Source organism: Microtus pennsylvanicus, chromosome 1, assembly GCF_037038515.1.
Source record: "Microtus pennsylvanicus isolate mMicPen1 chromosome 1, mMicPen1.hap1, whole genome shotgun sequence".
In the NCBI taxonomy this organism is placed as follows: domain Eukaryota; kingdom Metazoa; phylum Chordata; class Mammalia; order Rodentia; family Cricetidae; genus Microtus; species Microtus pennsylvanicus.
This window is the reverse complement of record NC_134579.1, coordinates 152,238,376-152,250,316: the sequence shown is the minus strand read 5'-3', so window position 1 is coordinate 152,250,316 and position 11,941 is coordinate 152,238,376. Positions and strand designations below refer to the sequence as shown.

The window sequence follows — 11,941 nt, the reverse complement described above, 5'->3', positions numbered from 1 at the left end:
ACGCCTTTAATCCCAGCACTTGGGAGGCAGGGGCAGGCGGATCTCTGTGAGTTCGAGGCCAGCCTGGTCTAAAAGAGGTAGTTCCAGAACAGGCTCCAAAGCTACAGAGAAACCCTGTCTCCCAAAACCAAAAGAAAAAGAGAAAAAAAGAAAAAGAACAGGAAAGAAAAGCCTATTGTGGCCGGGCGTGATGGCGCACAACTTTAATCCCATAGGAGGGAGGTGGATCTCCTTGAGTTCCGGGTCAGCCTGATCAGCACTTACACACATTCTAGGTTCTGCAAACCTCTCCCTACACCTTCCTCTGCCCCGGCTACCTTTCCAGCGTCCACAGCCAAAAGGCTACTCCTCAAGCGACGCGTGTTTCCTGCTTTCTTGGGGTCTCACTCACTGTTGCTCACGCCAGGTGTGCCATTCCAGTTTAAACAAGCCTATTGGGGGAAGATTCATCCTCATCACTTATTCACTCCTTTTTTAAAAAAAAAAGTCAGAGCGCTGTGCGCAGCCTCAAAACTCCCGTCCCTATAGTTTACATTTTACGGCTAAGGCTGCTGTGTGGGAGAGCCTGCGGCGCTTGTCCCCGTGGGGCCACCGTCCACGCCCAGCTCTCAGCTTGCTGACAACGCCCACACGCAATTGCGTAGGCGGGATAGGTGGAGGGTGGTTCAAAGCGAGCGGTGACATCCATTGGCTGTACGCGACACGGGGTGGGTACAGACGTCCTGGTGACGCCATCACGCCGCGGTCAGGACGTTCCAGCCCCAGAAGAGCCTGCCGGTGACCGAGCGCTATCGCGGGTGTCCTGTAGCCGCCGTGGCCCACCGGTAACGAACCCCGGGAGCAAGAGGTCCTGGTGAGTGTGAGAACTGGCGGGCGGACTGGCGGGCGAGCACAGGGACTCCTTCCGGCTCCGCGCTCGGCGAGCCCGGGCCTGCTTGGTCGGGCTAACCGACGCCGCTCCCAGCGTCTGTGAAGGGTGTGGCCTCCGCGCATGCGCCCGAGGTTTGTGTGCGCGCGTTTGGCGACACTGCGCGTGCGCGCGCGCTTCCGCTTTGCCACCGTCCCTGGGAACGCTGCGGACCCTAGTGCCCTAGGCGCTCCCCTCGCGGCCCCATTGACCCGCTGTTACGCCGGCCGCCGTGTTGCCCTGGGCAACCCAGAGAGACCATCCTCGCGGCTTGGTGCACAGGCACGCCTGGCTGGTGGCTGACCGCGGGGATAAAGGAGGGTCGCTTGGGCTCAGGGTGGCCTCCATCTCCACCTGGTGGCGTGGACCCCATGCCTGCGGGACAGCCAGGTGCAGAGAGCCCATGTTGTCCTCGTCTGTCAGATCCCTGCCCCCTAGGCCTCACTCCTAATACCAGTTAGTACTCCCAGGGTCTCCCACTTGCTTCCCTACTTTCGACCGACCCCTTGATTCCACCCAGTGGTCTGTCTGTTTTTTCTTTTTCTTTTTTTGGTTTTTCGAGACAGGGTTTCTCTGTGTAACAGTCCTAGCTGTCCTGGAACTAGCTCTTGTAGACCAGGGTGGCCTCAAACTCACAGGGATTCCCCTGCCTCCACCTCCCGAGTGCTGGGATTAAAGGCGGGCGCTACCACCGCCCGGCCCTGTCTTTTTTTTTTTCTTAATGTCTTTGAGGCCTGTCATTGCCCCTAAGGCTTCCTGCAAGCTTTCTGGTTCTTCCATGGGCTTCTTTGCTGTAAATTCTATTGTTTTGGCCTCAAGTCCTGACCCCAAGGCAGTCCTTCATGCTTCTGTCACCCCACCCTTCACCCCTAAAGGTTTCTTAAGAAAATTGTGGGCCTCCCACATCACCCCGAAAACTGCAGACATCGTACCCAAGGGATTGCCTGTTGTTTCTCCCAGACTAGCTCCTGCTCCCAGGAACATCTCATACAAGTCTCTGTCTTCTGGGGACTCTTCATTGATTCAAGTGCTGACAGCCAGTGACTTCACATAAGGAGAGCTTCCCCCACCTCTACTTTCTGTTGCTCCTCAGTGAGACATCCTGAGATTCCCTTTCTCTTTGAAAACTTGGCTTTGTTCTCCATGTTACTCTCAGTCTCGGCTCCATGATCCTCTGTGTGTCCCCAGAAACTTCCCTCTTGCCAAACGTCTTGGTAGCTAATGCTTTATTCACGGGTAGTTAAGACTTTACTCACTGGATAGTACCTGCCTTCTTTCTGCATCCTTAGAACCTGTATCACTACTCTAGGAATTCCCATTGGATTCCCTGCCCAGGACTTGGGTATCCACATCCACCACCTCAGCCTGGTTTCCCCTCGCGTCCACTCTGCTCGTTTCATCATCATCTCTGTCTTTCATTTTTACATCCTGCATTTTAGGGAGTCCAGTGTCTTCCTTTCATGCTCAAGTCTCTTCATTCCACAAGAGGAATTCTCTGATTCTTTTTACTGGTTTTAGAAACAGGATTTCAGCATGTAGCCTAGGCAGGCTTTGAACTCCCAAAAGAGTGTCGGGATTGCAGTCATGAGCCACCATGCTTGGATTCTTTTCCATTCTTTACCAGTGCTCCTTTCTATGAGATACTCTGTCTTTCCTATCTATCCTTTTATGGATCCAACATTTTTTCTTCCTCCTTAGGTCTAACTTATCTTTTTTCTTATAGACAGTGAAAAAGCAGTCTGGCTCCCGAGGTCAACTCCCTACACCCCAAGGTCCAGATGGCGGCCAACGTGGGTGATCAGCGCAGCACAGATTGGTTAGTAGGACTAGGGGAACACAGCCCATTGTGCTGGGAAAGAGGAACAAAATACAATGGGACTTCTTTGCACAGCCTGGAAGAAGAAATCCACATTCTGGGGGCTAGGGTGGAGGGGCAAGCTTCCTGTCTGAGCTTTCTGTGTGTGCATACCAGTGTGTATGTGTGTGTGTGAGAGTGTATAATTCACACTCATGTAGCTCAGAAGAGGCATGAGATCACAGGTGTCTGTGAGCCACTTGACATAGGTGCTGGGAACTGAACTCGCAACATCTGCAAGATCAGCAAATGCTCTTAAATACGGGCCATCTCTCCAGCCCCCTCTTACTGTCTTTCTGATAATTCCTTTTTTGTTTTGTTTTTCCCCATAGTTGGCCATATCAGAATTCATTGACTTGTAAAGATTGAGTCCTTCTAAGGTCACGTAAAGCTTTGTGTATACTGGCCAACCTTCTGTTTGCTTGGCACTTGCTATGTGCCAGCTTCAGCTATGGCTCTGGTAGGTAGGGATATTAGCTCTGGAACTTTGGCCTTGTCTACCTGTGTACAGTAGAACATTACTCTGTCTCACCTTTGCAGGTCTTCTCAGTATGGCATGGTGGCTGGAGCCAGCAGAGAGAATGGCATGGAGACTCCTATGCACGAGAACCCAGAGTGGGAGAAGGCCCGCCAGGCCCTGGCCAGCATTAGCAAAGCAGGGGCTGCCAGTAGCTCCAAAGCTAGTAGCAGTGGGCCGGTGTCCAGTGCACAAGTGAGAAGGGCACACAGGACTTGGGACTGCTGTGCTGGGTGGGGCTGTTGCTGAGAGAAGGATGGGGAGGATGCTGACTTTCAGAGAATGGCATGCCTTAGCAGACTGTAAATATGTTTTCCTGTTAACTAAACCAACAACTTTGAGTCAGCCAGGGTCTGAGTGATTCTAAAGAGGGAGACTTGCCCCATCTTCCAGAAGCCTACTCTTACTGTAGAGGCATGGACTCCATTTCTTTTCTTTAGTTACTCTGCACTAAAGGCCTGTCCTCTTGGGACTGTAGTGCCCGTAGACTCCTATGGCTGTACTGACAGATACGTACATGCTTTTGTCTCCACAGTATGTCTCTCAGGCAGAAGCCTCAGCTTTGCAGCAGCAGCAGCAACAGTACTACCAGTGGTACCAGCAGTACAATTATGCCTATCCTTACAGCTACTACTACCCCATGGTGAGTACCTGACTACAGGGTGAGAGCTTTCTGTCCATGTGGGGCGTGGCTAGTGGGGGTGAAGACGGACATAGCAGTGTGCAGAAACCTACCAGTATCCCCTAATGTAAATCCCAGCTTCCTGTTCCGGTCTCACAAGATCTGACTTGTCCATGGTCCATCCCACTGCCTCCTTACCCTAGGACATAGGATTTCCTAGTCCCCTGTGCTTTGCTCTGCTGCAGCTTTCCATTTTACTGTGCTCACTTCAAGATTCCTTGCTGCCTAGAGAGCATCTTCAGAGAGCCTCCCACTCCCAAACTGTTCAAATCATATTCCTGCTTCTCTTCTTTGCCTTGTTTTCTTTCATGCTAATTACTGTGGGACGTTACCCACTTACACCTATAGCTATGTGTGGACGTTGTTAAACCCGGGATTTGTTTGAGTCAGAATTCTCTATATAGCCCACCTTGACTTCAACCACCCCTCCTGCCTCAGCCTCCTGAATATACATCACCACAACAAGCTTGCCTTTTTTTTTTAAATTTTAATTTTTTAAAGATAAGGTCTCACTGTGTAGGCCTGGTTGGCCTGGAACTAGCTATGTAGATTAGGCTTGCCTCACACTCCACAGAAATCCACCTGTCTCCATCCTGGCTTATAAGTCCTATGATTAAAGGGGTGAGCCTATCCCCCCTGTCTCCTGCCTGTCTCTTTATCATAGCATTCGAAATGCTGACACTCACTGCTTCTTTTCACTTGCTAGCAAGACCTATGGGTGCTGGCATGAGTGGAATGAAGAGGTTTTTGGTTTTGATTTTTTTGAAAATACATGATTTGGTGCATTTGTATGGTAGAAAGAACAAGGGCCTGGCGTCTACAGCCTCTTGAGTTGAACATGGTTCCAAGGGAGGCCGAAGGCCTGAGCAGCCTTCACTAACTCCGGCTCCTCCTGTGCCTTGGCAGAGCATGTACCAGAGCTACGGCTCCCCCTCCCAGTATGGGATGGCCAGCTCCTACGGCTCAGCTACAGCCCAGCAGCCATCGGCTCCCCAGCACCAAGGGACTCTGAACCAGGTAATGCTTTGCCTAGCTGCTCCTGGTCAGCTGGGAGCAAGAGCCTGGCTTTTGAGGGGACTTGCAACCAAGAATGGTCTGCACTATTTCAAAGCTGCTCCCTCCCCTCTCGCTTGTTCTTTCTTGTCAAGCACCTCCTGATGTAAAAGCTTAGCTTTTAAAACTAGGATGGGCTTGAGGCTGGGCAAGGTCCAGGGGCTGTAATGTTGGGGAGATGGCGGGAGCAGTTTGTAGTTTGGCAGTCTGCCGTCTCTCTTTCTCCAGTATGTGTACTCACAACTGCGTTCTGGAGCTAGTGTGCCCCCTGCACACACAGCAAGTGGTGTATACACACCCACAGCCATACCTACCCAACATGCTGCCTTTGCAACTGGTGCAACCTAGAGGAGTGGAGGACCCTAGGGCATAGGAAAGTACATTGACCTGGCTTTGAGTCCTTGCTTTGCTTCACTGTTCTCTACACATTAGTGGCTCCCCAGAGTTGAGAGGATGCAGCCTTTCATAGGGCTTGAGTAAGTGTGTTGTCACGTGTTGATGTGCTCAAGAGAACCCTAGTGGATGTGTTGTCAGTGGCTCTTAGTAGAGTCAGGCCCCAGTGTTGGCACTGGTGATAGCTGAGCCTATGGAAAGTTGCTCAGTCTCTTGAGTCTGAGACCTCTCTGTTGTGGGAAGGATAGCTAGTAAAAATAGACACCCCAGTAAGCCACCGATCATACGGAGTGGCAACCCCCTGAAGATTGTAGCACTTACTGAGTACTTACTGAGTGACTTTAAGAACTGAGTACCATGTGATCTGGCATCAGGATGCTGCCTGCTGCCTTCAGCCTCTGCTTCTTCCCACAGCCTCCAGTCCCTGGCATGGATGAGAGTATGGCCTACCAGGCTTCCCCTCAGCAGCTACCTGCAGCCCAGCCCCCTCAGCCCTCAAACCCTCAGCATGGAACACATGGTCTAAGCAATGGCCCTCAGCCTGGAACAGCCCCAGCCACTCAGCACAGTCAGACAGGGGCACCTACAGGACAGACCTATGGGCCACACAGCTACAGTGAGCCTGCCAAGCCCAAGAAGGGTCAGCAGCTGTGGACCCGCATGAAGCGTGAGTTAGCAGACTTGTGGGGGTCAGAAAGTTGGAGCTTATTTGTGAGCCACCCAGAGTGGCTGGACCTTTGTCAGGGTGTTGTGATCTACTCTAGTCTAGGGAAAGACTGTTCTGGAACAGATTTGCTCATGCTAGAGACCTGCTCCAGTGCTAGCCAGTTTGAATGTCTGGGAAGGACCTAACTCCAATCTCCGCTGTCCTCCCACAGCAGCCCCTGGGACTGGAGGTCTCAAGTTCAACATCCAGAAGCGGCCCTTTGCTGTCACCAACCAGAACTTCAGCTCCAATACAGAGGGGCAACACAGTAGCTTCGGTTCCCAGCCCAGCTCTGAGAAAGCCCAGAACCATAGGTGAGTCTCATCCCCATCCCTACCTACCCATGCTCTGTGTTCAGCAGTGTCTGTTCTCCAAGGTCCCTCCGAGTGCCTTATGTGGTGAAGGGAACCCTGGGAATGTGTGGTGTAGGGCTGCCATCTAAGATCACAGTAAAACTTCTGCCGAGATGTGGGGTCCTCCCACCTGAGTGCCCTCATCTGTCGTATTCCCACAGTGGGCCGTCTGGCCGGGGAAACCTGTCTGGGAAGCCGGACGATTGGCCGCAGGATATGAAGGAATATGTTGAGCGGTGCTTCACTGCCTGTGAATCAGAAGAGGACAAGGACCGGACAGAGAAGCTGCTCAAGGAGGTGCTACAGGCCCGGCTCCAGGATGGCTCTGCCTACACCATCGACTGGAGCCGAGAGCCTCTGCCTGGGTCAGTCTGGGTGACACAATGAGGGAGTGGGGATGCTGGGTCCTGGCCTGAGGACTTGGGCCTCAAAAACTGGCAGCTTCAGAGAGAAATGAGCCAGAAAGCTGACAGCTCTATCTCAGGACCCTGTGTGGAGGGTAGAAAGCCCAGGAGTGATCGAGGATAGGGTTTTGGGGAGTGGGCAGGACTGGCTGGGGAGGTATGGGTAGCTTTATGGCTAAGAGCATCCCCTGGACACAGACAATCTTGGGCTTGGTCCCTTTCCCGCACCAAATGGCTGAGTTGCCAGGGTAAGTGCCTCTCTGTTCTGAGGTTTTGTGGCCCTGGGCCACAGGGTGGGGTCTGCAGTCCTGCAGGTTGGTGGCTGGTTGGTAATGCCCTGCCCTGCTATATCCTCAGGCTGACCAGGGAGCCTGTGACTGAGAGCCCCAAGAAGAAACGGTGGGAGGCCCCTAGCAGCCTTCACCCTCCCAGGGGGGCAGGCTCGGTGACCAGGGGCGGGGGTGCCCAATCCCAGCGAGGGACACCTGGGTCTGGGGGTGCTGGCCGAGCCCGGGGTAGCAGCTTCGCCAAGTTCGGCAACCGCAACGTCTTCATGAAGGACAACAGCTCTTCCTCCAGCACAGATTCGCGTTCACGCTCTTCATCCAGGTCCCCTACTCGTCACTTCCGGAGGAGGTGTGCAAGCTTGTACTGGAGGGCAGCTGGGAGGGGACTGGTGCTTCCTAACCCTTGTGCTTCAGGCCTGACTTTTCTCTTTCCCTATTTAGTGACTCCCACTCAGACTCTGACAGCTCTTACTCAGGGAATGAGTGTCACCCTGTAGGCCGCAGGAACCCACCCCCCAAGGGTCGGGGTGGTCGCGGGGCCCACATGGATCGGGGCCGAGGCAGGGCGCAGCGAGGAAAGAGGTGAGCTTTGGGTGGGATTTCTTCCCTAGGCATAGGTGGAGTTGATTGGGTCTCACAAGTGGGGTAGATGGCCTTCAGAGTGACTGAAGACATTGGCCTTCTTTACGCTTTTTCCCCAGGCATGACCTAGCTCCAACCAAACGCAGCCGCAAGAAGATGGCAGCAATCGAGTGTGAGGACCCAGAGCGTGAGCTTAAGAAGCAAAAGAGGGCAGCCCGCTTTCAGCATGGGCACTCACGCCGCCTGCGCCTTGAACCTTTGGTGCTGCAGATGAGTAACCTGGAAAGCAGTGGAGCTGACCCTGACTGGCAGGAGCTACAGATTGTGGGCACCTGTCCTGACATCACAAAGCATTATCTACGGCTGACCTGCGCCCCAGACCCATCAACTGTGCGACCTGTGGCTGTGAGTCCCAGACAGTGGGTCCACCACCAGGATGTGTTAGCATTAGGCCAGGGAGGTGGCAGGTCTGGTTCTGAGAAGACCCTAGCGTGCAGGCTCTTCACACTTGGGGCATAGCCTGGCCAGTCAGCCTTAATACAAGCAAAGTCAAGGCAGACTTTAATATGGGACCCTGGAGCCAGGTGGCCTTTCAAAGGCAGCTCTTACTCTGCTTCAGGATGGCACAGCACTATGTGTCAGCAGGAAGTTGTGGGGCACTGAGTCTTGCTGTGTGTTGTTGACTCGGTTTGTTTGTTGGTAGCCGTGGTGAATCACTGATAGAGGCTGTGCTGCAGTTCTCACTGGCTTTGGCCTGTCAGCTGTCTGTACACTCAGCCTTGATTCTATTCCCTGCAGGTTTTGAAGAAGTCTCTGTGCATGGTCAAGTCCCACTGGAAGGAGAAGCAGGACTACGCCTTTGCCTGTGAGCAGATGAAGTCCATTCGGCAGGACCTCACGGTGAGTCAGTTGCTGCGGGGCACGGGGCTCTGGTGTCAGCCATCTTGCCCTGCTCTGCTCAGCCTGACTCTCTGCTCGTTCCCACTGTCCAGGTACAAGGCATCCGCACTGAGTTCACTGTGGAGGTGTATGAGACACATGCCCGCATTGCCTTGGAGAAGGTAGGGAGCTAGGCAACTGCCATGGGGCACCCACCCTTTTGAAGCCACCTGTACTTGCCTGTTCCTTACACCCCTTCCTCCACGCTCAGGGTGACCATGAAGAATTCAACCAGTGCCAGACGCAACTCAAGTCTCTGTATGCGGAAAACTTGGCAGGCAATGTGGGTGAATTTACTGCATACCGAATCCTCTACTACATCTTCACCAAGAACTCTGGGGGTAAGAGGCCATCCTAAGATGAAGGGTGCCATGCCCAAGGTGGCACCCTGTCACCTGACCTCCAGTTATCTTTTGTGCAGACATCACTACGGAGCTGGCATACCTCACAAGGGAGCTGAAAGCAGACCCCTGTGTGTCCCACGCATTGGCACTGAGGGCAGCGTGGGCCCTAGGCAACTACCACCGCTTCTTCCGGCTCTATTGCCATGCACCTTGTATGTCTGGCTACCTTGTGGACAAGTTTGCAGACCGGGAGCGCAAGGCTGCCCTCAAGGCCATGATCAAAACGTATGTGGCACTGCACTCTGCTGCCTTTTGTGCTGTGGCTCTGCCACTCTCCTTCACATCCTGGTCAACCTTCAGCTTCTCTGCTGGAGTCCCCTCCAACTCCAACTCTCCTGTTCACACCGCTGGCCCTCATTGCTTTCCTCCTCAGCCACCCTCAGTTCCAGGTTTTCTCCCACTGTTCTTCCCTCACTGCTCCTGGTGTCATGTCCTCTCCTTCCCTGCACTCCTCTCTTCACGTCAGCTTGAAACCTGGGTTATCTTCCCCTTTTCCAGGCCTTTGCCTGCAGCTACTTGCTGTTCTTCTTCCTGACATAGTTATTAGAAAGGGTGGCCTGGCTCATATTGTTAGCAGTTTCTTGAAATGTCTTTCTGGGACAGTGTGATTGGGGCCTATGGCACAAGGGGTGGTGTGGCAAGGCCCTCTAGTTATCATACTGCATGAGGCTTGCCCATGTGGGGAAGAGATGATCACCATGCTGCTGCCATCTAGTGGGTGGAGACCAGGAATGCTGTGCAATAAAAGGCCCCATAGCAGTGTGTGCCAGTCTTGATAAGGTTGAGAAACCCTGGCAAATATATCTGTCAAGAGTCTCAAGGGGTCTTGAATGCCGGGCTAAGCAGCAGCATTTTCTCATTTGGTCCTGTTATGGTGGGACCTGCCGAGGAATTTCGGATTTTGTTTTAGTCAGTCCAACCCAAGGGAGTGAGATGAGTGGGCACCGAGCTATCAGCTTTTTATGGTCCAATGAGCAGCCCTCAAGCCTCAGTGGTGCAAGTGATTCTTACTCTGTTCTTAGTCAACCTTGGCTACATAGCACAAATGGTCCTTGTGAGAACTCAGGGTCCTGGCTTGTGTTGACCTCATTCTCACAGCACCTTCCCTATGAACTTTGCAGACAAGTCCCTGTCATGGCCTAGAAGGTCACCTGAAAGACAGGGAGGCTGCCCTCTCCCAGAGCCATAGAATACCTGGGTTCTAGATACTTGAAACCAAGTAGCTAAAGGGCTGCGATGGCCTGCAGGAAAGGGTCCCCAAAACTAGTAGGACATGTACAAAATTAGGGCATCTTGGTACCAACCAGAAAGCACTGCTGAGTGTGACACTCTGCAAACATCCTCGAGGATGGAGTGTCACTGTCCCTACCCTCCAAGCCTTTGTACCACTTACTCTGTCTGGCTCCAGCCCCTCAGCCAGCAGAGGAGCCATCTGGGCCCTTTCCCTCCTGCCCCCTCCTTCCTGGACAGGTAAGTGTGGGCAAGGGGGGGCAACTGGGCACTGGGGCTACCAACCCCATCCCTGGCCCCCCCAAGCCGCTAACATGGGGAGGTTGGGAGGGGCTGCAGAAGCCAGCAGGTTCCTTGCTGAGGAAAATTCTGGGAGCCCAGATGGGGAGCATTGCTCCCTGCTCTTGGGCCCTCCCTTGTCTGCTTGCCTCATCATTTTCTCCTCTTGTCTCCATAGCTTCCGCCCTGCGCTGCCAGTCTCCTACCTGCAGGCCGAGCTGGCCTTCGAGGGCGAGGCCGCCTGCCGGGCCTTCCTAGAGCCCTTGGGCCTGTCCTACACGGGCCCGGACAACTCCAGCGTGGACTGCCGCCTCAGCCTGGCGCAGCTGCCAGCCTTCTGAGCACTCATCGAGCACGGGCGGGGTTAGGGCTGTGGCCCAGTACCGCCTTTGCGGATTTTGTTTTTGAGCCATGGACATGGGTTGTAAATTAATTTGTGGGGAGAAGGCTCCAGGAAGAGCCAGCATCCCTGCCCCCGTTTTCCCACCGGGGATCTGTACAGAGATTTTTCTACGTTTTTATTTTTTGTCTCACAGGGGATAATTGGGAGTATAGTGGAGGAGGGCGGGGTGGGGGCTACAGGTTCTGTGTCCACCTCTCACCTCCACTAATGCTGTCTCAGTGTTTTTTCTCTCTCTCTTTCGAGCTCGTACTCCAGCACCTGACCCTGCGTGCTGGCCCATCCCATGTTGGGGGGTCAGCAGAAAGAAGACAGGCCGTCCAGCCCGCACCCGCCTGCAGCGGGGCACCAGCCAGCCACACCTAATTGCCTCGTCTGCCTCTTCATAGACTCTTGTTGCCCAGCTATTGGGGCCTCAGTGTTGGGGTGAGGGGAGCTGCTTAAAGACTATGCCCCACCTTCAACCCCTCACCCCAGAAATGCCAGCCAGCACCACCAACACAGCCAGACCAGCGCCACACCGCACTGAGGACTCCAGGGCCTTCGCGGGACCATGCCAGCCGGGCTGCCTCGTCTTACTCAAGTTGTATTAAGTTGTCTCCGTGTCCCTTCCTCCCTCTGCCCCAATGTTTCTTCTGATTTTTTTTTCCCTTCCCTCCCTCCTCTTCCTTCTCCCTCCCTGCTCCCTGGTTCAACACAGGTAAAATGGTTACCCTCCCTTCCTTCCTCCCCTCTGCCTTCATGGATCACCAGCTCACGTCATGTTTCCTTCTCTTTCCTCTGTGTGTGTGTTTAAGTTATTTTTCTTCTTTCTCCCCTTTTCTTTTCACCCCTCCCTCTTCTGCCATGTAACTGGAGGATGTGCTATGAGGTTGCAAACAGCTGGACTGTCAGGCTGCTTTTTTTCCAGATGCCTCCCTTCCTCCCCTTCCCACCTCTCCCCTCCCCCC

At 53.8% G+C, this 11,941-nt stretch overlaps 1 protein-coding gene across 2 annotated transcripts; it reads left to right on the top strand.

Moving 5' to 3' along the window:
- The first annotated feature begins 693 nt into the window (after window positions 1-693).
- On the top strand, window positions 694-11,923 carry Leng8 (leukocyte receptor cluster member 8). 2 transcript variants are annotated; one of them, XM_075942211.1, is made up of 16 exons: window positions 694-853; window positions 2,631-2,723; window positions 3,303-3,474; window positions 3,815-3,922; window positions 4,868-4,978; window positions 5,822-6,074; window positions 6,286-6,427; window positions 6,628-6,831; window positions 7,228-7,506; window positions 7,599-7,739; window positions 7,859-8,144; window positions 8,538-8,639; window positions 8,732-8,800; window positions 8,890-9,019; window positions 9,100-9,307; window positions 10,770-11,923. In XM_075942211.1, exons 2-16 carry the CDS (start codon window positions 2,686-2,688, stop codon window positions 10,930-10,932), a joined length of 2,406 nt encoding a protein of 801 aa, XP_075798326.1. In that variant the 5' UTR covers window positions 694-853; window positions 2,631-2,685; the 3' UTR covers window positions 10,933-11,923. The 2 variants fall into 2 exon arrangements, with proteins under 2 accessions (XP_075798326.1, XP_075798330.1); XM_075942215.1 differs by lacking the exon at window positions 4,868-4,978 and having other exon boundaries at window positions 707-853.
- Window positions 11,924-11,941: the final 18 nt, after the last annotated feature.

What these genes read in the sequence shown, in the direction of transcription:
- Leng8 (XM_075942211.1), top strand. Translation starts at nt 2,686, where the DNA reads ATGGCGGCCAACGTGGGTGATCAGCGCAGCACAGATTG. An exon ending in ACTCGTCACTTCCGGAGGAG is followed by an intron (nt 7,507 to 7,598) that starts GTGTGCAAGCTT and finishes TTCCCTATTTAG; the next exon opens with TGACTCCCACTCAGACTCTG. An exon ending in CCCGCATTGCCTTGGAGAAG is followed by an intron (nt 8,801 to 8,889) that starts GTAGGGAGCTAG and finishes CTCCACGCTCAG; the next exon opens with GGTGACCATGAAGAATTCAA.